Source organism: Balaenoptera musculus, chromosome 1, assembly GCF_009873245.2.
Source record: "Balaenoptera musculus isolate JJ_BM4_2016_0621 chromosome 1, mBalMus1.pri.v3, whole genome shotgun sequence".
In the NCBI taxonomy this organism is placed as follows: Eukaryota; Metazoa; Chordata; class Mammalia; order Artiodactyla; family Balaenopteridae; genus Balaenoptera; species Balaenoptera musculus.
Window position 1 is genome coordinate 180,301,306 of NC_045785.1, and position 26,493 is coordinate 180,327,798.

The 26,493-nt window shown below is 36.9% G+C and overlaps 1 protein-coding gene across 5 annotated transcripts in view; it reads right to left on the reverse strand.

Annotated features, from left to right (window-relative positions):
* The window catches only part of DENND1B (DENN domain containing 1B), a 252,491-nt gene that overhangs the window by 30,737 nt on the left and 195,261 nt on the right, over nucleotides 1-26,493 (reverse strand). For all 5 annotated transcript variants that reach the window (XM_036855731.1, XM_036855712.1, XM_036855721.1 and 2 more), the window contains 5 exons: nucleotides 21,874-21,964; nucleotides 15,438-15,478; nucleotides 14,651-14,719; nucleotides 10,459-10,515; nucleotides 9,504-9,611 (listed from right to left, as the gene is read on the reverse strand). In XM_036855731.1, the coding sequence (XP_036711626.1) occupies nucleotides 9,504-9,611; nucleotides 10,459-10,515; nucleotides 14,651-14,719; nucleotides 15,438-15,478; nucleotides 21,874-21,964 (366 nt within the window). The remainder of the gene's footprint in view (nucleotides 1-9,503; nucleotides 9,612-10,458; nucleotides 10,516-14,650; nucleotides 14,720-15,437; nucleotides 15,479-21,873; nucleotides 21,965-26,493) is intronic.

The window sequence follows — 26,493 nt, forward strand, 5'->3', positions numbered from 1 at the left end:
CAGCCAAGATATGTAAACAGCCTGTGTCCAGGAATGGATAAAGAAAACGTGGTGTATGTTTATACAGAGGAATACCATTCAGCCATAGAAAGAAAGAAATCCTGCCATTTGTGACAACATGAATGAAGCTGGAGGGTGTTATGCTAAGTGAAATAAGCCAGAGAGAAAAACACAAATAGTGTATGATCTCATTTACATGTGGAACCTAAAAAAAGCTAAACTCAGAGAAACAGAAAGTAGACTGGTGGTTGCCATGGGCTGGGGGGTGAGGGAAATGAGGAGACACTGGTCAAAGGGTACAAACTTGCCCTTACAAGACGAATAAGTTCAGGGACCTAATGTGCAGAATGGTGACTACAGTTAACAGCACTGCGCTGTATACTTGAGAGTTGCTAATTTGCTAAGAGGGAGAGTAAGTCTTCAGTGTTCTCGCTGTAATAAGTAAGTGGTAGTTATGGGGGGTGAGGGATGTGTGTTAGCTAACCTGACGAGGATTAGACTCAAGTGTCAGAAAAACAATGAAGAAGTTCCAGAGAAGGCTGCACACAAAGTCGTCCCATTTTGTAACTTGTTAAGATATTTACGTATCATGCTACTACTTTATGTTCTATACCAGGAAATATAATCACGGGTAACAGACATAAATCCGGTTCAAGTGATAATAAGGTTCTATAAAACACTCTCTAGTTACACATCTCTTGACGCTCCTGGCAATTTCTCTCTCTCGGGGACACGCACACACAGCAGCAGCAGGAACACCTACAAGGACCAGACGGGCCTTTCCTTTCATCAGCGCTAACGCTAACCTCTGACCAACCTTAAAAGCAGTTCTTATACACAGAACAGGAAGAAAATCATCATTTCTGTATGCCAGGATGCCTGGGAGAAAATAAGAATTTGTCTAGAAAACTTGGGGACTTTTGGAATAGAGAGCTGTTGTTACTTTCACCAAAAGCCCTTAAAATAAAGATGTAATGAGAAAAAGCTCTCACAAAGTTAAACGGAACAGAAAGATCTTGTGATGTAATTACCGATGTGAAGTCTAGAATGGTAATACTCCATATATTTACTAAATGGAAAATTTAAGTACCTTTGTTTTTGTTTCAAGACTGTGATAAATGACATAGCCATTTGTGGCAATAAATCTGAAGAGTAAAATTATAACATTAAAAAGGTACATTTCAACCCAAAAACATCTCATAGACTATAGGGAACATGTTCACATAAGTCTTTATCATACCCTAGGTATTGTTCATTTTAAAAATGAAGTCCCAGCCAGTTGCTGAAAGAAGGAGTTGGTTTTGAATTATCTCTTTGAAAGAACAGTGTTCTTGAACAATTTTATGACAATATAAATTTCTCAAATATGTATTCTATTGTGTTTCTAAAAGAGAAAGGCAAATTTTATAATTATAAATTTTGTCTTGCGTAACCATTCTTTCAAGGAAAGAAAATATTACCTAATGGTCACTAGAGGGCACCCTTGTCATCCATAACTGGGGTGTTGGGGAGGAGGGCTGGCGGGGCACAGATGTAACAATAATCAAATTTGACATGTTGGAAATTAATATTATTTCAACAGAAACAACAGAGAAAAATAACTTCCTTTAAAACAACAACATGGTACCCATACTTTCAAATTGGACTGAAAGGATCAATTCTATAAATTAGTGGCATTAGTATAAATTAGACTAAATAGACGCTATATGAAAGAGTGGCTTTTGGACAAAGACTGCTAAACCGTGTTTTCATTTAGGCAGTACTTTTTGTGGGCATCTTTTAATAGAAACACACTTACTTAAATTATTTTTAAAAACATTTTATCATTTGAAACTCTCATACTTTAATACTTATACTTTCTGATCACTTTAATTCAGCACTTTAGCTTAATCATAATAACAGAATTCTCAATACTGAGCCAAAGTAAACAGAGTGCTAAAAATAAAAAACTAGGGTTTCTCTTTTTGTTTTGTTTTGGGTTTTTTTGGCTTACCATGATTTGGTTAAACTTATTTTTATTATTTTGTAAGATTTATATTATATTATGTTTTTTTTCCAAGTATCTGGCTCTCCTGCTTCATAAACTCATCTCTCCCCCTTCCCCCGAGGTCACAATTATTTTTCTCATTGTGGTTTACAGTCATTTTTTTTCTTGGTCAGAAGCAGCAAGTGGCTACTTCCCTCTGTAAACCAATGACGATGTCATTTTTTTCTTGACCAATAAAGCAAAGCTATTCAATGGACTATATTTTTCAAAGACCCCAACAAGTATGTCATTTTCTGAAATCTATTCTGTCGCCTGAGAAACACTGTCCTTAATTACGTTCATTTTATTCCCAGATTCCACTGAATTCCAATGAAGAAAAGTGTGTCATAAACACAATACTATAAACCACACCCTACTAGGTGTGAATATCCCATCACTTACAATGCTTAGGAACTAAGCAATTTAGAGAATCTAAATGTTTATCTTTTCTGGTAAATGTCACAGAAACAATTTCACTGGCAGTATTTTAAAATATGAGATTTATTCTGTGTAAAATGTAAACCATCTCACATCTCATATTTAAAACATGCTTACATACTGGGATTTAAGTTCCCATTCAACTGAAATGTGGCTTTCAAATGCCTTACCTGCAAGTCACATGCCAAAAAAGGCATATACAACTTCTAAGCACATTTTTTAAAGATGAAATTACATTACTCATCAATTATAAAATGAGCTCATTGATGCTGTGCTATATTCCAAATCCATTAGGATGATTTATAAACCAATAAATACATAAGGACTCAAAAAGATAGCAGTTTCATTTGAAGTGTACATTATCACCTTGTACTATGGGTAAAAAATGGAAAAATCACATATATCATATTTTATGGCATAAACTTTGTCCTTATTCCTTCACTCTAAAGAACTATTCACATCTCGGACTATTAGTCTGTATGTGAATGTAATTTGAAAAACAGAATAAATGGCCACTAGTTTAATAGTACCTCATCTTATTAGGAGGCATTATGGCTATTGAGCATATTTCTATTTGTAAACACTGTATTTGGGTTAAAGTCTTGACTACATTCCAAGTGACGGTGTTTGTCAGCAGTCACACACTTTATATTATAGTACAAATGCAAAAATAACCTTCCATTCATATTTTCTCATGCAGCTTTTCCATAATTAATTAGACAGGTTGAAAATAAACCTGAGTGGATTGCTACTCATCCCAGACATGCAATAGTTAAGAGTGGTACGTGTGCCAGGGTTTTAATGGGGCTTAACAACAAAAAGCTTCAATCCTCCACTTTCACTCGATTTTGCTGCGGTGGTTTTGCTTGCTTAGGGCCATGCATCTGTTAAGGTTGACTTGTAATACAGCGACCCTCTTGCTCGCCATTCACTGGTCTAGTTGTGTGTGTGTGAGCCTGTGAGAAACACAGACACACAGACAGCACACATTACAATTACCAGAGTAAGTTAAGAAAGGCTATTATTATTAAATATGGAGCAGTGTCTTAGGTTCATATAAATTTTGCATATTATTTAAAGTTATTTCTCATTCTTAGAAAGTTTCAATAAATTTTTACAAGCAAATATTTTAAAACATAATTTTGAATGACAGACTTAGTCTAGACATTGCTCACTGAGTCTACAGTGTTTTGTTCTAAAATAAAATGGATGAAAGAAGGTAAGTATGTAGTCAAGATGAAAACGGTTCTGCACCATGGCCAGTGGCGGTATTCTCCCTGGACCCGACTGGCCCTATTTTCAATAAAACCAGAGGAGGAACCTTTCCCTGGAGTCCTGTTAGGCTGGGGCTGCTGCTGGAACTGTCATCTCCACACAAAAGGGAAAAGGGTTGGGTTTTACAAATATGAAGCCTAATTGGAAGATCTTCATGGCTATACCCTGACATTTATTTAAGCCTCATCAACAAAACGGGAAATAACCATACTAATTAGCAGACCAATACACAAATTACCATTTGTTGCGAGTAGATATAGATTCACAATCCATTTCAAAAATAAGCTAAGTAATGGAAGCTTAAAACACCACACATTTTAATTTTTGTTCTTTTCTACAGTACCCAGATTATAAAATTTTATTTTTTTTTACTTTAAAATACACTCTTGGAATTTAAATTACCAAAGTCTCATTTTTCTCTTCCGAAAAATGAAGATAAAGTGTTTCATTTACACAAATCTAGTTGGAAAACTGGAAATGTAAAGTTCTTTTTATATAGCCAAAATTGACTTTTCAAATGGATAAGCAAACAGGTTAGGAATGGGATGAGTCAAGTCCACATTCTTTATTTAGATAATCTGACAATAAAATGGCATACTTAAGGTCTTATAAACCAAGAGATTTCTTGGTTAAAAACAAAAAGTTGTATATTTCTTTCCAAATCATAAACTGAGATCTAAAGGTATCCCTACTTAGAATGAAGACAGATAATTTTAGGGTCCCCAGTGCTTCAGTGACTACAGGATTGTTGGTGACTCTGGAGAGAGAGAACAGAGAAGGTCAGATGGTGCCACTGCTGTAAAAGACCTGAAGCTCAAGATATGTGTTTATGTATAAATGGACAGCGGCCAACTACTTAGTGCCTACTGTGTGGCAGGTGTTTTACATACATGATCTATAATGCCTACAGCATCCTCGGAAGATGACATGTAGTGTTCCTACCGTTTCACGAATGTAGAAATTAAGGCTTAGAGATGGTGTGTTTGGCTTCATGCTAGATGCCAGCAGCCGCCTCAAAGTCAAGACTCTCTGGCTGTAAAGTCCATACCCCTGTCTCCAACAGCCCCTCCGCCAAGAGCACCCTACTCTGCTATTTATTACTGCAGAACTTTGGGCACATTTCTTAATCCCTCTGTTCCCCCGTTTCTAAATCTGAAAAATGGGGGTAATAGTTCCCACTCTGCTTGGATTGTTGGGAGTTTTAAATTAATCCTGTAGTACGCACAAACACACACAGACAGCCTGTTAATCAAGGAGCTGTCTCTTTTCCTTGTGTTTTCCAAGGCTGCTCCAGTGCACTTTAATGTTATCTCAACTCTGTAACGATTGAGGTTTAGAAAATAGTAGTAAGAACATCAAAATTATCTGGATCACCAAATCCCATAGGTATCTACAGAATCTTGCTTTCAGGTAACTGAATTTACCACCCAGCAAGTCTTTTAAGAGAACCTGGTCACGTGAACAATCGAATATAAGACGCGGCCCAGGACACGGTTCCTTCCGGAGAAGCCAGTACTGACACGAGAGAGACGCTATAGAACAAAGGGAAGAGTGTATTCTAGGCTTATTCCTGCTTGTAACCTTTGCATCTTTTTAAGCAGTTCAACACTCACGTGAAAGCTGAGGCCACAGCGAGGAAGCTGAGGGGCCTCTGAGGAAGGTTCTGATGAGCCTGAGCGCTTCACATCATGAGACTGCATGGGAGAGACCAAATAAAGAAGACCGACCTTCCCTCCCCTGACACAGGGATCCTCGCCAGGTACATCCTTGGGACTGTGTGCAGCCAGCCCCACGTCCTGAGACGGCGCTGAGTCTCCTGGACAGCTTTCTACATCTCTGTGCATTATGGACCACGGTAGCTGTGTTTTTTCATTTTGGCTGCCAAGCACGGCACGGGGCCTTAGCTTCTTACTACACTTACTTTCTCTCTGCCGTGAATCTTCTCTACATTAAACGAATTTTAATTCTTTATTCTATGACTCTTTGTAAGATATCAATTTATTTTTGGAAATAGGTAGAATATAAACAAATAAACATCAGTGTCTCCGACGTATTTATTGATATCTAGGTTCTTTCTTTAACCACATCCAACTATTCCCAGAATTGCTTCCATATTTAATTGAAAATCTTAATGTGCTCAGATCCTAATATTATTACAACCTGTAGAGATAGGAGTGAGAGAACATACTGATTTGGGAATCATCACAGAACAACACGCACATGGTTTTAGCATCAACTTTCCGTCTGCTCCACAGGATACTGGATCTTATTTTGATTAAATCAATGAGATTGGATTATCTCCAAAAAGTGAACCAAGGAAGCTTCTGCAATATCAGACCACAAAGAAAAGGCAGTGGACTATGCCTGATCGCTCTTTATCTCTTTGCCCAAAGTGCAAATGTTGCATCTGAAGCTTATTTTTGCTGAGGTCCTTTTGTTTGTGGAAGTGGCTCCTCTCTCCCGTAAGAATGGAGGCCACGGGCAGCCCATCAGGGTAGGCTGACCTTAAACTTACTAAGCTTCCAATTTGTGGGACAAAGATCCAGCCTCTAACCGCTCAAAAATATAGATTTTTCTTTTCTTTTGCAAAGATGACTTCTTGGCAAATAGCATTATAAGGCAATCAGAAACAGTAGAAATCCTTTGAGATACTCTCACAAGCCTTAAAACCCCTACTCTGAGAACTGCTTTCCCTGTTCACACCCACCACCCTCCCAGTGCCTGTGGTAACGTGGTCCTCTCCCCGCCTCTCTGGCTAGAGTAGACGGAGCCAAGGATTAATGCCCGATCCATGTGGGCTGATTACGTTCTTCCTCAAGAAACTGGATTTGGGAATTGTGGTCAATTTCTTTCTTTTCTTTAAATTTAAATTAAAAAAAATTTTTTTGGAGTATAGTTGATTTACAATGTTGTGTTAGTTTCAGGTGGGACTGACGTATACACACTACTATACGTAAAATAGATAACTAATAAGGACCTATTGTGTAGCACAGGGAACTCTACTCAATACTCTGTAATGGCCTATATGGGAAAGGAATCCAAAGAAAAGAGTGGCCATATGTATATGTGGTCCATTTCTAGCAGTTGTTTGAACTGAGGGCCTGCAAGCTCAGTGAAGGGACAGAGGAGCTGAGAAAGCCAATCTACAGAATGCACAGTGAACAAACACGCAGAGAGAACAGACCAGGTGAGACAGAGAAGATGGTGGGGTCGATACTCTCCCCCGACTGCTTTTCCCGTTCTCCAGTCCCAATCCTCCCAGAGGTCTATATACACTCCTGCACGTGGATGCAGGAACATCTAGATCCTCACAATAAATGCCCTGCTGTTGTCGTATTTCATTTGTATGTGCTTGCTAACACTATGAAATTAAAGAAATTGAGATCTCGAATTAGACGACAATTTCAATTTGAATGTACCATGGTCTGCTTTTATAAATAAGCTGCTGACCACAAGTTGGCTATCATTTCAGAGCCCTAAAACTTTCAGCTCAAAGAAGTAAAATTAGTATTGCAAGAAAACATGCATTCTGGCAGCTATGGGGAAAAAAAGTAAGGGTGGAAAGTAGCAAGGAAAAGAATTGCCAAAGGGCCCGAAATTTACCTCTTTGGTTAGTGTGTATGTGAATCTAAAGCTATCAAATTTATAGAAAAAATACAAGCAAAAGCAAAAAATTAAATTACAATAAATACTGGGTTGCAAATGGTTTGAAATATAAACTCAAAAAATTTAGCTGTTAAAATGCATATACATAGATGTATGTATCTATTTACATAATGGGACAGATGTATACAAAGAAACATATTCTGGGTATACACATTGCCTGAAACTCAGGTATTTTATCACTCGCAAAGACTGTTATGCAGACATTATCAGCATTTGCACAATAAATCTAAATATGTTGGTTTAACAAATTCCTATATACCAAGTAGGAAAATAATAATTCTCAAAAGAATAAGCCCTACTTCTTTTAATTCTTGTTAAAGTCATGTCATGTCCACCTGAAAACCAAAAAATGCTAACTAATGAATGCAGATAACGACACTAATGATATTACAGTAAATGACAGCCATGAAGATTCAGGGTAAGTATGTGATGAATGTAACCTATTATCCTGTAAGGCTTTCTATTACCTAATGTAATTTTCTCTATCAGAAACTGTCTCTAGGAATTCGAAGAAAACAAACAAAACCAGAAATCAGTAATGTATTTTATAATTAAATTATCATAAAAATATTGTGCCACGTTAAAGAAAAGGCAGATTTAAAAATTTAAATATCAGGAGAGAAAAATAATTTTCTTAATTTAAAACTGACATTTACAACAGGGCTTTCTCCAATTTAAGTGTTTGCTTTTTATCTTAAAGCATCCTGCAGGTAACAAAAATTCCCACATTTCTTTCACATAAAAATCTATTTATCATGATAAATATAATCTAAGTGCTCAATCCAATATTAAGGCAGTAAACATTCTGGAAAAGTTTTTAAGATGTCAAAGCTTGAGGACAAACAGGAAATGAACATTCTAGTGATGGGAGAAAAATTAAGAAACTGATTGCAAATCCATCATTAATTTACAAGTTAATAAATGTTTTCCAGTTAATGGTGGTAGCCAGAAAAGTCTCCTACCCTTGTGGAATAATTATTTCATTGAAACAATTCAGGTCATGCAACCAGCACTCATGACCAATACGCTGCAGTTAAGCAATACTAATGTATGAAAACGTAAGCTTAACAAATGGATAAATCATAGAGAAGGCACTTTGTATGTTATAAAAACAGCCCCCTGAAGCACAGATTTTATATGTTTTTCCAAAATACCTAGAAAAGTGCCTGGCACTTGTAATAGCTGTTGAACAACCGAACGAATGGGTCTTCCTTACAAAGGCTGAGGTTTTAGCACCGCTTCCGGGGCTCTCTCCCCATTCCTAAAGACACAGGAAAGGCCTGCACCGAGTGTCTGCACATCCAGCGAGCTACCTGAGCACCGGAGGTGGGCTCTCGTCCAGCCCTGCCACTAACTGGTTACAAGACTTCAGGTGAGTGATGGGACCATTCGGCTACCAACTTCCTCAACTGTAAACTTTGGTGACTGTGATACATGAAGCTTTGCAGCTGCTTCCAGTTCCACGGTTTCGTAACTATAATCCACTCGAGAATTCCTTTTACAAGCTAGTTTTCTAAGACCACTTAAAGTATGATCTGGCGTATGCAAATTTTGCTTCCTTAAAACCAGCAGCAACACACTTATGATGCGAAATCAGAGGCACATACAGCTATGATCCTGGACCCTTTCCTACTTTGGGACAGTATTTTAAGTAGCATTAGATAGAAGCAGAAGTTTAACTACTGATAGCAAATAAAATATCTAACTTTAGAAAAAGACAGACATACATTACTTCATATTCTAATTTCTACAGATTACTTTAGCAGTCAAATCCCCACGTATGAGTTTCATCTTACTTTTGTAGTCAAGGAAGCCATCAATAAGCTACCCCCGCTCCCGGGCAACCACGCACTGCCCTGTCTCTCTCCGCTCACCAGGAGGACATGACCCAGTGACGTGTGTACAGACTGGGACCTGGACCCTGGGCTCCCAGGCCCCCCTTACCGGCCCGGACGCCACCTACTCACCTCCTTGACCGTCAGTGCAGGGTTTCTCACCATATGACAAAAAAAAATCAATGGGTTCCAAATTTTCCTGAAGAATTGATTGGAATTGCATGACTTTAGAATCTGGGAGATGGGAGGGTAAACAACCTCACCTGGGCAAGCTTACGCCTTGCTAGGTTTCTTCTCTTTTCACTGTGTAGCGTGTAGACGGGCGTATATTGTACAGAACCAGAACAAGTCCCATAATCGTCCTCATTTTCCTACACGTGAAGAAGCATACAAGTGGTTATTCTAAAATATTCATTTTATTACTCAACTTTTTTGCTTAATAGATAAAGTATCCGATACAGATGCAAATAAGAAAATAACACTTGGGGTATAAGTTTAAAAAAACCTATTTAGGAAGAAAATGCATTTTTCTATATTATGAATTAATAGATTCCAAAATAATCTGACTCTTTTGAAGAATTTCCATAAAATTATATGAAGATCGCTCACTCTCCATTACTACAATGAAAGTTTTAAGTAGTCTCTTCCCTCCAGAGGCAGAAATTCAAAACACAACAAATGATAAAATCTGCAAAGATATTATATGTAATCAAATCAAACACACATATACATAAACGTAACTATTCACATATATGCAATATTCACAGATTCAAATACACCTTTGTAAATTAAGAACATTCTTCAATTTAAAGTAGCTACTATTGGAAATATCCTATAAAGCCAAACGATGGCATTCCTGCCTTAATTCTGCACCAAAGATCATCTTTAAAAAAAAAATAAAAATCTCAGCTTGAAGCAAGAATTTCAATTGTGATATCAAGGCAATCAACTTTATGAAAACATACATCCTGTTAAAGCATCTTTGAAGATCTCGGTAGCTCTGTGATAAAATATGCAGACAATAAAGAGATTATTCAGGGGGTGCATATAGAATGGCAGATAGTTGCCAGAGGGCTTGTTATGAAAAATACATTCTTGAACAAAGGGCTAAGCATATTTCAAAAGTCATTAAAAACATAAATCTCATGTGATTTGTAAGGCATAAGCTTCAAACTAACGCAAGAATCAAGGTAGAATGAAAAGCAGCACAGGACGTACCTTGTGTCTCAGCTTACTCTTCACTTCCTTTATTCCCTGCTTTGCATGATTCTTTGCCTAGAAAATGATAACACCAGTGTCTGGCTCAGCGTGCTTCTATTACATTTAAGGAATAAGTACATGAGATCCCATTTAATGAAAATTACTAAGTCTTCATATTATAGAGAGAAAGAAAAAATTATAATCTAAAGCTCTACTTTCAGGGACACATACCACCCACTATTACACCTAAATGAGGTGGTGAAAGCATGATTAGTCTCTGTTTGCACAGGAATCATACAAAGGCTAGCAGTTAGCCTATTCCGCCTCCTAAATTATTAAAAAGCACAAGAGGCCACCAGATGACTACCGCCCAGCCATAATCTGAAACTTTGACAAATGTGCAAGGAAAAGAGAAAGCACATCACAGCAGCAGGTTATTTGGGCAAATGTCCGGACTTTAAGAAACTCAGGCAACTTTATAAAGTGCTTTTATAGGCAGACACGAGTCTTGTTGTGTCTATGTCATATACAGTTTTCCTGGAAAAAATTACAAGTTATTTAACAATTTAAAGGCTCTGTTCATGTTCCAGGGGAACCTGGCTTCAGCATCGGAGGCCGTGAGGTCCCGCCGTGGTTCCCGTGCGGCGTGAGTGAACTGAAGACCATGGGGGACTTTCAGAAAAGCTCAATTCCCACTGGAAATTCCCACCACAGAAGAAGTGAAAAGAAATTCACATTTATTTTGCGTTTCCTCGGCGTTTGTGCGCTGGGTACCGAGCCTGCTTCACCTCATTTAATCATCACAACGCTATGGAGTTAGTACTATTATTATTACACTTTACAAATAGGAAATTGACTCAGAGGGTATAAGCCTCCACAGCCTAGATTCAAATCCAGGTCCAAGTCCAACTTCTTCCCATCTTCTTCCCAAGAAGAAGGAGAAACTAAGGTTTTTAAAATACATCCACTGAATCTAAGCCTCACGAAAGAAAAGGCACTGTGAGTCTTATTCTATAGACTCAGGTCATGCAGATGAAGCCAAGTTACTTCCAGGAAGGGTCTTCCCAAGTTCACGGAGGGGAAGAGGGACCTGTTAGTATCCGAAGTACTCAGCAAGCACCTGGCATACAGTAAGTGCTCAAGAAATGTTCTGAACTGAACTGAACAGTTACTTCGTTATGGTAAATGAGGCAAAACCAAAACATATGAGACACAGCAAAAGATAATCTAAAAAGCCACATAACACCAAATTATATTTCCATGGTTCTTTAGAATCAGTAGAGCATTTTCACGTGCATTATTTTAGTGGTAAAGCCACGGAATCTATTTCAAGGGTCCTATATTAATGCCTACATTCCCGTTAGGTAAAAATGCATAATTACCCCCCCCTCAAAAATGTTCCTGTTCTAATCTCCTCAAATTTGCACCTATCTTTACTCACATTTGGACTATATTCTAGTTTACCTAAATATCCTCTATTCTTTCAAAACCCACCTGATTCACACTCATCGTTCAGATGCTTCTAATGCACAGAGTTGAGTGAGGTGTCCGTCACGGTCCGCAATCCTTGTGCTGACTCACTCACACGCCTGCTGCCCACCTCCCCCTCACTGACCTCTTTCAGACCCTCCAGAAGGTGGGGTACAGGATCTCTCTATCCTTTTCAATTTAACAAGTGGAAACTTATCAACGAACACGTATTCTCTGCAGAAAAGCACCCAGCAAATATGGCTTTGGCTAATAATTTAAAATGCAAAGACCTAACAAGAAAGTTGACTCCGAAAATCTTTTAGCCAAATCAAACATGTATTCCCTTTGCTGTTATTTTTAGAGGTATAAGAAGATATGTACGTCAACTCGAGTTTTCCTGATGGCTCCTTAATAGCGTGGAAAAACATAAGACAGAAAAATGTTCTAAGCATAGAAAAGAGTTCTAAGTATAGGACAGAATCATTATTTCCTTCAATGAATCCATGTTCGGTACCTCTGTAGTGCGTCCAAAGCACCGAGAGTCACAGCAATACAGATACAGATACAAAAGCAGGGACAGTCCCTTCTCCTACTCACAGTGCCTGAACGGCTCCAATAACAGGATCTAGTACAAAGCCTAGATCATGACAGTGATTTGCTGAATGCATAAAACAGTTAAAAACATGGTTCCCAGGGTTTTAAAAAATGTATTATCTACAGAACTTCAAGGTAAATAAATCCTGTTATACCATACAAGAGGAATTGGGAATTTTGTTCATAGCAATCTGTGGTCAAAGGAGGAATTTCAGAGTTCATATTTCAGAATATGCACAGTCTAGAAAGAAGGGTTTTAGGTACAACCATGAAGGTCGCAGATTGACTTATCTGCTTGCCCCAAACCTCTTGATTCATGTTCAACCTGATCACAAAACAAATGCTAAAAGTGATTAAGTATATTCTAATTTGCCTGAAATTAACTTAGGGAATAATCTTCCAAAGAGCAAAATTTTAAATTTGGAAATATTTTACTGTTCTGCTGAGCAGGGTTCAAAATAAAATACTGATTAGAAGGATAAAAATTTAAATAACAAATGGGGTTTTGAATATGTTTATCTCTGTGCTTTTACGGAAGATACGAGTGAAATTAAGGAGAAGAACACATATTTAGCAAAACGATAAAATATAACCTCTCCAAGCCTGAAGGAAAATGTTGAGCATTCTCTCAGGAATCAAAATGAAGGGTACTTGACTGTGACACCTTTTTAGAATCTTAAATGTGGAAAACGAGGCTCAACATTAGTTCGATTTTTTTAACATGGCAGCTATGTGCTATTTCATTGTGAAAAATTAACATCTCTTCAAAAACTGTACATAGATCAAACCACCAGTATTAATTAGAGTGAGAAGGTGATCTACTCAGAGAGCTCTCCTAGCAAGGCTTTGAACAAAGACAGAGGCTGACACTTCCAAGACAAAACGTCACCTCTTCTTACTTTTGCTTCCTGATAAGGCTTCATATAGTTCAGAGATTTGGGTCCGTATCTCTGAATCCACTCTGTAGATTAGCCTCGCTACTATAAAACATCACCTTTGAAACAGATTTTTTTAAACAGAAATGGTGGCTACATAGATATCAAACTTATAAGTTAAGGAAAGAACATAAGTTCTAAAGTTATCAAAACATATTATTCTATCATTAATTCAATCACATCGATTCATTACTGAGAAAGCATGTGAAGATAAATTCTTATAAAATCAAAACTAATGCCCGGAATATTTTTAGAAATACAGAATATATATATGACCTATTGAATTTTAAAAGAAAGCTTTACTGAGTACCAACCCACCAGCTCCTACTAATCCCCTATATAGGTAACAGATGCACAGACACAACACGTGTTGAAGCAGAGGTCTGTCCACAGGTCTGGTGGAAGCACAGAAGGGCTATATAAACTCTTTTTGTGTGGGGCTGGGACTTTTTTTTGAGGGGAACTAATGTCTAAACTAAACTACGTCTATAGGATGAATTTAGTAGGTGGATAGAAGCCAAGAAAAGGACGTCCCAAAAGCAGCAGGAACGGCTTGTGAAGAATAAAGAGGCAGAAAAGAATGCCCTGCATTCACAAAATGAACAGGAGCTCAGGGTCTGGAAACACCAAGGCTGGGGGATTGGGGAAATGAAACAGGATGCAGGAGGGGCCGGGCCCTGAAGGGTCTCAGTTATCACAGTAAAGAGATTTTTATTTTGTTAATTATTTATTTATTGTGGTTGCTACTGGTATCATTATTATTTTACTACAAGCCATGGGGTATCACTGAAGAATGCTAATTTTGGAGAGTCAAAGTATCTTTGAGGGAAGAGAACTTGCCATATTTTTTAAAATTTTTTTCTACTTAAGCCTCAAGTGCACAATGAGAATTTAAAATACGTTGTTAAATGAAAGAATCAAATCTTTAAAAATGGCTCTTCATCATGGACTGTTTCGATTTGAGGGCACAATTTTGCTGATAGCTTTGAAATAAAATGAAGAACCGTTTTTAGATTATACAAAGGAAATATCCTGTCTGGACAATGATACAATTTTAATAATTGAGTTTGCTTCAGTCAGTATTAACTGTAAATTTTTTTAAAAGCTTATTTAAAGGAAAATAGAAAAGATTTTGGATTTACATGTTTATCATCTAGGAAAATGTTATAAAATTTTACCAGTAGAACTTTTAAACACCAAAGAGAACTTACAAATTTATATGCTGTTCGCACAGCGGGGGTTGCTTTGGTCATTGCTGTGTTGAGAAATGCGCCTCCTTTCTACAAAGGAAAAACAGAAACACAGTCCTAAAAATTTTTGGCCAGATTGTCCTGAAAGCAAAGCATTATTAATAGTACAGAAAAAGAGCTTTACTCACAGCTTAAAGAAAGACCTACAAAATTATTTCATGTTGAATGTTCTCAAGCTTTTATATACGTTACAGTAATTCCACACAAAATGTAAACACTCTACTCTGTTCTTTTAATTGGCATAATAAAATCCCTTCATCTTTGCAGTTTAGGCAGACTTGGGCAATATGACCAGTATATATTTAAAGTTTAATAAAAAAGAAATACAATCATCTGTTTCTCTGTTCAGTAATAAAGTCTCAATCTGTGACAGAGAGTTTTATATTTTAAATAATCATATTAACAAAAGCACATTACCAGAAATAATAAAACTTCCATCAAATCCTACCACTCCGCCTAACTCCTTCTTCTGGAATATATTATAAGGTGACAGTAAAATCTTGCTTTTCAAATCAAGCCATTTATTTTGAAAACGGAAAGACAACAGCTTTCTATTTTAAAATTTTCTTTATAAGTAGCAACAAACCATAAGCATAAAATAAAAATATTTAAAGTTTGAGAAAATATAGAAACATTTCAAATATTGCCAATAAACAGTATAAACATAAACAGTATACTGGAACTGAACATTTTCCCATGTATGTTAGAGTGAAAGAAAAAAAAAGAAACTGTGACGGTTTATTATTACCTTGACTGTATGCACCCATTGCTGATATGACCTCGAGTTCCCTGAAATATATAAAAATAAGATGTCAGGAATATCTGATCAAACATAAATCCATAAACCAAAATTCATCAAGAACTAGTATTTCCAGGATTTTAGTAGGCAAATTTTATTTATCTGCAATATTGTAAAAGAAGCAATTCACCATAAAAAGTAATAAGTGCTCTAATTCTTAGGAAAATAGTAACTAGCATTTTTAAGACTACTTTTTCTTTACTCATATATGAAGATAACATGTTATTCTATCTTCTTTCATTTTAACACTACTTTCAGAGGGAAAAAATAACCTCTCTTTCGAAATCCAAAATTCCTACATCTTTTAAACTGATTTTTTAATATTTATGTCTATGTTGTTTTGTAAAAGTTTGGCTCTTTTATACAATTAGGTTCATTTAAAACAATATTTAAAGTGTATAAGGAAAGGAAAAAACTAGAAGGAAATTTAGAAATGCAAAGATCCTTGAGGACCAAAAAGATTCCTCTATGGTTGTTAGACGTTAGTATTAATTGAGAGCAAATTTTACTTTGAGGCAGTTAACCTGTAGTAATGTTCTGAAAATATTCTCTAGTTGTAAATCCAAATCTGAAGGATACTACCCAAGGAAATATGGTAGTACCTCCTCACGGTTATCAGAAAGTTCAAATGCTGACACAACCGGTCCTAGGAAAATTAGTAGTCATATATTTGGCTCCAAATATGATAATTAATTTAATCAATAAGATGATATAAGAAGGCAAAAAAAAAAAAAAGAAAGCCACACAACTAAAGTACTGTTTTATGTCAGCTGACTTTAGTTAGAGTTAGTTCATCTACCTTCCTGGTTGTTTAAATGCTTACATACTCCCACAAGAAAAAAACAAAGGTTACTCAGAGACTGACTACCCAGTACAAAGGATCCCTAAAGTAGACTGTGTTCTCCTCCTGTGTGTAGCTGTGGCTTTTTAACAAATGCATCACCTTGCTGTTATAACACAGAGGCAGAATGATCGTTAGCCTAAGAACTTCTTTCTAGCTGTTACCTTTGCATCCCTAATCAACAGCAGGCAAAAAAATTCCAGCTCTGGATTCACTCCTATACTTAAAAATCTCTCCCTAATTTCAAAGAAGTATCAAGAAACAACCCCTATTCTGAAAAACATCTCTTACTACTCAGCACTGCACTGTACCTTTTCTGGAAGAAGAAATATGAGGAAAATAATATTTTTCTAATCTTATGAAATGACTATAGCAAAATGTATCTACCTAAAATAGCCTATGCATTGCTTAAAGGGCATGAGTTTCAGATAGTATACAGCCTGACCAAAATTTTTAAATTTTTATTTCCCTTGTAAAATGATGAAAAAAATCCAAGTTATTCTATTAATTTATTTCTCAAGGAGATCTTATTAACAAAAAATAAACAGTATGTCTTCATCCAGATTATTCATATACTTTTACTTCTCTATTAAAAATTCTCATCAGTTCATATACTTTTTACTTCTCTACTAAAAATGGTTGTGTGGAAATCACATATTTAAAACTTGGTTGTTATGCATAGTATTCTGGAAAGTGTTTTAATTCATTCCCCAAAATGAATTTAAGAAAGTGGAAAGAGAAACACCAACTACTCTATGATAACTATTTAGCATTCTGGAACACCTGTCATTCCAGAAAACGTATTTTTTAAACCTCTGAACCACAAAGAGAAAGTAACTACCATAAAACTTCAGAGCAGTTACAGAAAGGTCAGTTCTTGGAGAAAGCTGTGAGGAATAAAAATAGCTCATACGTGTTCAGCTCTTTACAGGTTGCAGAATGTTTTTGTCTGCGTTATGTGACTTGAGTTGCATCTTTCTCCTGTAAAATAGGCCAAGCAGGTGGTACCACAGGCAGAGCAGCTGGACGGGAAGGAAGTGGGCTCTGCAGTCCAGTGGGTCTGTGGGTCAGGCCACTCTGCCCTTGTGAACCGTGCCACTGGGACTAGGTCTGTAACGTGGCAGCTGCAACGTGTAGCATGTGACAGCACACCATCAACTTAGTTATTCTGACAAATAACTTGCCAAATGAGGAAACTGAGGTTCTGAGGTGGTTATCTGCCCAAGTTCACAAAGATCGCAATTGAGAAAGAATAAGAATCTAGGTATTTTAATTCTTGGCTCATTAGTCCTTCAACTTTTAAGATTGCTAAATAAAATATGAGAAGAGTTAAGTTCTATAGAGATTTCCTCAGTATGACTTCAAAGCGATTATATTAGAAAGGAAAGGGGGCTGCTCAAAGCTGATACCTAGAGGAGAAACAGCTGATAGTAAAAACCACCTGTAATAATAATGCGGAATCATGTGGTATAGGGACAAACAGGAAGTCCCTAAGTAAACAGCTTAATAGGAAAACATGTAGTACAATTTAGGTAGATTCCTAGTGAAAAAATTTTTAAAGGCTAATTGTCTCTTTCAACTCTAGTGCTTTTAAGTCTGAAGGCTCCTATTTCCACAAAATTTATGAGACAAGCACATTATTCTCTGATGATGTGTGTTTTTTTAAAAAGGCTGTTTTTCTTCTCAAAAAATAAATCTAAATGCCAAAAAAAAACCCCAACAACCCTCAGTCTTTCTTTTAAAGTAACTGGATTATGGAAATAATAAGCATTATTGAGGAAATTCTTAACATTGTACTTATTAATCAAACAAGTGATTTTCTTACATTCAAGGACAAAATATCTTTCTCATTTGTGCAAAGATTTTCTCTTCAAATATATTTGCTTAAATTCCAGTAACCTGCAGTCACTTACCAAAAAATGTAAATTGGTCTAAATTGTTCAGTGAGGCCAGAAAAATGCCACTAAAACTAATGATTACCTACCACCCCTTCAAATTTCTTTGGTAACCAGTCAGTAAAAAAAGAAATAGGATTAAATAAATACAAGACTGATCAGATTATGCTGGGAAACTAATGAAGAAACCAACGCTATTAATGGAGCGTAACCACACACTTCTATGTAAAATCAACCTGAAAATGTGTCTCCTTTTTAAAGTTCAGAAAACTGGATGTGGATTTTTAATAACTAGTCTAATTTTAAATGAAAAAAAATAGAGGTACAAACTACTAGGAATATTGTAAAATAAACAAAATACTAGGATGTAATGTACAGCACAGTATAATATACAGCCAATATCTAATAATAACTTTAAATGGAGCATGATCTAGAAAAATACCAAATCACTATGTTATATACCTGAAACTGATATAACATTGTAAATCAATTTTAAAAAATTAAGGGGGAAAAAAAACATGTTCTTAACTACTCAATATTCCTCAGTTGCTTTTTCACAGACCGATATTTGTGTTTACCTAATTGCATCCTTTGTCCTATTCGTGGTCTCTTTGATGACCTTTTAACATCTATGGTATTCTTCCCTCTACACATTTTCTGATATTCTCTTTACTTTCCTCTTAGGATAAGGTTGAATGTTCTACAAGTCTCCCATGAAAGGGATCAGGAGTAACATGGATTTCCTTAACAGTTCTGACCACAGGGATTCACAGGACAGAGAAGCGTTTTGGAAAATCCACACCCATTCACAGCTGTTAACCACAGTTCTAGACCCAATGTGAATCTAGATGTTCTACATGTGATGGGCTGCACAAGAGCCTCAGTAATTACACAGCTCCACTATACTCACATTCATTTTATCATAACCATGCATATTAGCAACAAAAATAGTATATAAACTGCCACTGTAATGGAATAGAAAGAGGAGAAATGAGATGCTCGTCTAAAATCTCCCAGTTATTTTTGCTTAAAGGAACATATGATTTTTTCTTTAGCTTCAGTGAATGTTGATTTCTCCTACAGTGATCTTTCTGAAGGTTTTATATATTAAAAAACCTTCAAAGGATATTCAAAAGACACAGGAATTTTGCTTTTATCCATCAGAACAGAGAAGGCTTGAGCACTGCTCTTGTTTACTGAAGGTCTTCTAATTGAGAAGATCTCTTATCAAGAAGGCAACAGGTCACAGTTATTAAAGCAGGAGCTCTGAAGCCAGGCGGTCACGTGTGACCTTGGGCAAATTATCGAGGTGGGTACCCTCATAAAAATAAGGCTACACCAAAAAAAACCAAACAAACAACCTACTCAAAGTCCCTCACAGGGTGCTGTGAGGGTTAAGTGAGATAATGCTTGGAGAGCTCTTACAAGAGCTTCTACCACATACTAACATTCAATAAGTATGAACATTTATCATAACTTTTACTGTAACTATGAGAGAAACGAGAAAGTTATAACAGTTTACTTTTCGAACACCAGTTCGGTATCTCAGACCTATTCTTTCTCACAAATGTAGTCCAGATGACAAATGTTTGGAGCAGACTTCTAGGAACTATTTTTGGAACTATACATACACATATATCTCATTAGTAAGAACAATGCTAATTTTTAAAAGATTATTCGCCTTTTTATTTCAAATTCTAATGATTTTGCTTTATTTTCTTCTAAGAAGAATCTCTATGTATCTCTAAGATAATAACCTAAAATATAATAATTAAAAGAATAACACTTGACAGCCAGGCATCATTTTCTAGTGTACTTTCTTGCTGTACCTACTGAAATGAATACTTGTTAAATGATGCTTTCCTTTTGGATCAGTATTGGCGCCTTAAAGTAAAATAAGAGTTCAAAACCTTTTTCATTTTAAGAAGGAACAACAAAATGGTTGGCATTAAGTTGTACTGAAAATGCAGCAGTCTCTAAATCAGATGCTAACTGGTGATAAATATTCTTCTGTTCTTTTTTAAACAGCAGGACCTTTCGTGAAAAAATTTGGTGACCCTCCTCCCACCAGAAAAGCCACCTACCCTCTACTCTGTTACAGAGGTCTGCGGACCAATGGTGAAGACTACAGAATTTCACTACACAAAAGGATCATAGTTCCACCCTATTACTGTCACAAGATGTCATCCTCAATCCCATATAAGATACTAGCCCCACGGGTCATAGTGATAATGAGACGGCAGGTATGTAAATGCTGAGTAGGCGCCTCAAGCAATTCGTCCACGAGCTGACAATATTTTGCTTGTCTGAGTTGAAAAGTAAAAAAGCCTTATTTTAACACAAAAGTTCCATTGAAGCTAAATTTTTATCCATAAGCTGAGGAGAGCAAGGAGCTGAATGATTCCACATTCAGCTCACTTGCTGAGTCAAGGAAACAGTTTTTCCCAAAGCTGAAAGCTTTCAGTGAAATGCTATGCTTACATCAGAGGAAGGTCCATAACTGCTCAGTTCATCTGTACCTCTTATAATGAACAAATGATCTCAATGGTTTTTATATTTTTGTGGTGCAAAAATAAATCTTATTCAAGATTAAAATTAAATTTGGGGAAATTTGTAGATGAGGACTTATTACTCTTTGTCTTTTCACATTTTATTTCTCAACGCTAGCAACTATTTATTCACACACAGACTAAAAGGCTTTTTTGTTCCTAAATTAAACCTACATATAAGTGGAAAAACTACTATCACACCAGGTGAAAATGAACACACCAGGGATTATTTGTTTAGTCCATCCCAAATCTAGAACAGCACCTGGTACACTGGAAACACTCAGCAAATACTGGCTGAAAGAATGAAGAGGACATTTCAAGGTCTCAAGCAAAATTCTCTGCCAGAAGCAGGACTACGTACTGGAACATCATGTCAGAGTTCCATTCCCTAAGTCATTAATTTCCTAAGTACTGTAACACTGTCTGAATTATTTACATTTCAAACAATGTAATCGCTCAATTATATTACAGTTAATTATATTAAATAAAAATGGGGTATCACCTAACGGTGTGTCACACATACAAAATAAGACGCCTCCTTCCACTGCTTTAAGTGAGCACTTATTACAGTGACAAGTGTAAGAACATGGGACAGTAAACTGAAAAGTCTGTTCCTAACGCTGCAGAGTCTGCAAAGCAAAAAAAAGGTAGACTTCTACAATGACACTCTTACTACAGAAGCAGCTGTGGTGTTCAAACCTTTCTTTCTAGACTACATTAAAATCTACTATACCAACAACAATCTCAGTTCTTTAATTCTTAGTAGTAGATATCACTAGTAGTTTTCTAGTGGAGAAAACTAGTCAGGAGGCTGGAAAATACAAACTAATTGCATTTCTATGATATTCATCTCCAGTAATATTAAGAGACTATCCAAGCAAACCACTACCAACTCATGAGACCACCTTAATGCCTTGAATAACATACCAGGCAAAGTAAGTTAATACTATAGTTCTTATAAGATGAAAAAAATGTATCTAAGATACTAGATATTTAGGAGAAAATAGTTGTTTATGAAGTAGATTATATGAGACACAAGTGCAAATATCAAGATAATTGTTATTCAGAAAATGGATAATCTCACTGGAGCTAGTCTTTACCTCCACAAAAGCCACCTGAAGTGATCTCTTCTTCAAATACATCAGAGAAACCCTTTCCTGCATTTAGTTTTGCCAGTCGACCATCGATAAACTGAAATTAAAAAGTGTCAAATATGTTAATTTTCCTTTACTTAAAAGATTTAATTTTTACTTACAACAAAAATATTAATAGCAGACACTCATATAAATTACACACATGTGTGTACACACATACAGATACATGACAAGAAAATTCTCAAACCACTGAAACAGCAGGTACTCCGTAAATAGCAGCTTATTAGTTAAATGACAAATGTACGGCACAGACTAACTTCATTAACAAGAAATAAAACAGTGTGGCGGTAAAGGTCACAGCGTCTGTGAGGGTCTGCATGAGGCTGCTGCCAGGCGAGCCTTGGCCCATGAGACTGTGTCCTCCCCACAGGCCTCAGTTTTCTCAGTATCTGCCTCATGCATTGCTGCAAACATTAAATTAAATTAACACAGACTTACTAGCACAGCCTCTGACGCAGTAAGCATCCAAGAAATGTTAGACATTACTAATTTTGAGGTTAATATTAACTTCATCCAGTAAGATAAAACACTCATCTAAACTGTTATGTTCTAAAGCATAACAGAGCACCAGATAATTCTAACCATTTAACAACAAAATAAATATAACTTTCACAATTCCTGGCATATGTAGTGACTGAATGATCAGAACTACGGTTATGAACATGAATATTGTTCAGGTAAACGCATGTTGACTTGACTTGCATGAGGCTGTTTTAAGCAGTATTTTTCAGCATTCTGAAAGAAGAGATTGGGGTGGGAAATAGATGCTACCAAGAGCACCTGGAGATCCTTTTCAAAACACAGTACCTGGAGCGTATCGTCCACCACCTGTTTTGCCCCATCTCTGTCCTGTTCCTACATACACAGCATAGCAGAATCTTGGGGTTTTGAAAAATACCCTTCGGTGATTATTTTGCTGACCAATCCCAGGCATAAACCAGTGATATATTTTACACGCATATGTACTACTGGCACTTGGTTAGTTTTATATCGTTAATCTGTGGCATCTGACACTTGTATCACTTACATTATGAAAAATATTATAAATGTTTTGAGGTTTCTCCACTCATAAGGACGGTGAAGTATCTTTAAGGCTCCATTGCATGAGAGGCAAAGGATAACACAAGAAAGACTTAAATGATGTCTGAAGAGCAGACTTGAAGATTTGGGGATTAACATAAAATGTTCATTTTCATTCTGGAATTAATTAATGCTGGCCACAATTTTTTCACCCTAGAAATTTAAAGTTTAGTTAAAATAAGGTAGCTTATATTAGTTAAAATAAGAATTTTTACAAAATTCTCACAGTCTGCCCTAGTTTTCTGGTTAAATGGTTAGTGGACAAAGCAACTAAGGGGAATGGTGAGGGCAGTGCTGTTCCCAGGCAGCAAGGTGAAGATCAGGAACTGCAGGAAGTCACATCAGCTGTAAGATTCTGAGACAGAAATGTCTTACAGATGCAAATTAATGAAGAATGGCAAATGAATCAAGAGATTGCTATTCAAAATGTGGTTTGGGGGGAGGGGAAAAAATGTGGTTTAACTACCTTATTACCATACAATGGTTTTAACCAAAAATGTGGTAAAATGGGTTTAAACAGACATAGTCTAAAAGGATACGGTCCTGGGGGGACCTTCAAGATGGTGGAGGAGTAAGACGTGGCGATCACCTTCCTCCCCACAAATACATCAGAACTACATCTACATGTGGAACAACTCCTACAGAACACCTACTGAACGCTGGCAGAAGACCTCAGACTTCCCAAAAGATGCCTGAAGGCGACCTACACGCAGAGGCGGGGCCATATCCAAAGCTGAACCCCAGGAGCTGTGCAAACAAAGAAGAGAAAGGGAAATCTCTCCCAGCAGCCTCAGGGGCAGCGGATTAAATCTCCACAATCATCTTGATGTGCCCTGCATCTGCGGAATACCTGAATAGACAACGAATCATCCCAAAACTGAGGCGGTGGACTTTGGGAGCAAATGTAGACTTGGGGTTTGCTGTCTGCAACTGACTTGTTTCTGATATTTATGTTTATCTTATTTTAGTTTTTAGTGCTTGTTATCACTGGTAGATTTATTTATTGGTTTGGTTGCTGTCTTCCTTTTTCTAAAATTATTATTATTGTTTATGTTAATAATTTTAATTTCCTTCCTCCCTTCCTCCCTCCCTCCTTTCCTCCCTCCCTCCCTCCCTCCCTTCCTTCCTTTCTTTCTTTCTTTCTTTTTTCTCCCTTTTCTTCTAAGCCGTGTGGCTGACAGGGTCTACGTGCTCCTGCCTGGAGTCAGGCCTGAGCCTCTGAGGTGGGAGAGCTGAGTTCAGGACACTGGACCAGCAGAGACCTCCGGGCCCCATGTAATATCAATCGGTGAGAGCTCTCCCAGAGATCTCCATCTCAATGCTAAGACCCAGCTCCACTCAATGACCAGCAAGCTACAGTGCTGGACACCCCAAGCCAAACAACTAGCAAGACAGGAACACAACACCACCCATTAGCAGAGGGGCTGCCTAAAAGCATACTGAGTTCACAGACACCCCAAAACACACCACCGGACGTGGTCCTGCCCACTAGAGAGACAAGACCCAGCCCCACCCACCAGAACACAGGCACCAGTCCCCTTCACCAGGAAGCCTATACAAGCCACTGAACCAACCTCACCCACTGGGGGCAGACACCAAAAACAACAGGAACTACGAACCTGCAGCCTGTAAAAAGGAGACCCCAAACACAGTAAGTTAAACAAAATGAGAAGACAGAGAAATATGCAGCAGATGAAGGAGCAAGGTAAAAACCCACCAGACCAAACAAATGAAGAGGAAACAGGCAGTCTACCTTAAAAGGAATTCAGAGTAATGATCGTAAACATGAGCCAAAATCTTGGAAATAGAATGGAGAAAATACAAGAAACATTTAACAAGGACCTAGAAGAACTAAGGAGCAAACAAACAATGAAGAACAACACAATAAATGAAATTAAAATTTCTCTAAAAGGAATCAATAGCAGAATAACTGAGGCAGAAGAACGGATAAGTGACCTGAAGATAAAATAGGGGAAATAACTACTGCACAGCAGAATAAAGAAAAAAGAAAGAAAAGAATTGAGGACAGTCTCAGAGACCTCTGGGACAACATTAAATGCACCAACATTCGAATTATATGGGTCCCAGAAGAAGAAGAGAAAAAGAAAGGGTCTGAGAAAATATTTGAAGAGATTATAATTGAAAACTTCCCTAACATGGGAAAGGAAATAGTCAATCAAGTCCAGGAAGCACACAGAGTCCCATACGGGATAAATCCAAGGAGAAACAGGCCAAGACACATTAATCAAACTATGAAAAATTAAGTACAAAGAAAAAATATTGAAAGCAGCAGGGGAAAAGCAACAAATAACATACAAGGGAATCCCCATAAAGGTAACAGCTGATCTTTCAGCAGAAACTCTACAAGCCAGAAGGGAGTGGCAGGACATATTTAAAGTGATGAAAAGGAAAAATCTACAACCAAGATTACTCTACCCAGCAAGGATCTCATTCAGGTTCGATGGAGAAATTTAAAACTTTACAGACAAGCTAAAGCTAAGAGAATTCAGCACCACCAAACCAGCTTTACAACAAATGCTACAGGAACTTCTCTAGGCAGGAAACACAAGAGAAGGAAAAGACCTACAATAACAAACCCCAAATAATTAAGAAAATGGTAATAGGAACATACATATCGATAATTACCTTAAATGTAAATGGATTAAATGCTCCAATCAAAAGACATGGACTGCCGAATGGATACAAAAATAAGACCCGTATATATGCTCTCTACAAGAGACCCACTTCAGACCTAGGGACACATACAGACTGAAAGTGAGGGGATGGAAAAAGATATTCCATGCAAATGGAAATCAAAAGAAAGCTGGAGTAGCAATTCTCATATCACACAAAACAGACTTTAAAATAAAGACTATTACAAGAGACAAAGAAGGACACTATATAATGATCAAGGGATCAATGCAAGAAGAAGATATAACAATTGTAAATATTTATGCACCCAGCATAGGAGCACCTCAATACATAAGGCAAATGCTAACAGCCATAAAAGGGGAAATCGACAGTAATGCAATCATAGTAGGGGACTTTAACACCCCACTTTCACCAATGGACAGATCATCCAAAATGAAAATAAATTCGGAAACACAAGCTTTAAATGACACATTAGGAAAGATGGACTTAATTGATATTTATAGGACACTCCATCCAAAACAACAGAATACACTTTCTTCTCAAGTGCTCATGGAACATTCTCCAGGATAGATCATATCTTGGGTCACAAATCAAGCCCTGGTAAATTTAAGAACATTGAAATCTTATCAAGTATCTTTTCTGACCACAACGCTATGAGACTAGGTTTCAATTACAGGAAAAAAACTGTAAAAAACACAAACACATGGAGGCTAAACAATATGCTACTAAATAACCAAGAGATCACTGAAGAAATTAAGAGGAAATCAAAAAATACCTAGAAACAAATGACAATGAAAACACGATGACCCAAAACCTATGGGATGCAGCAAAAGC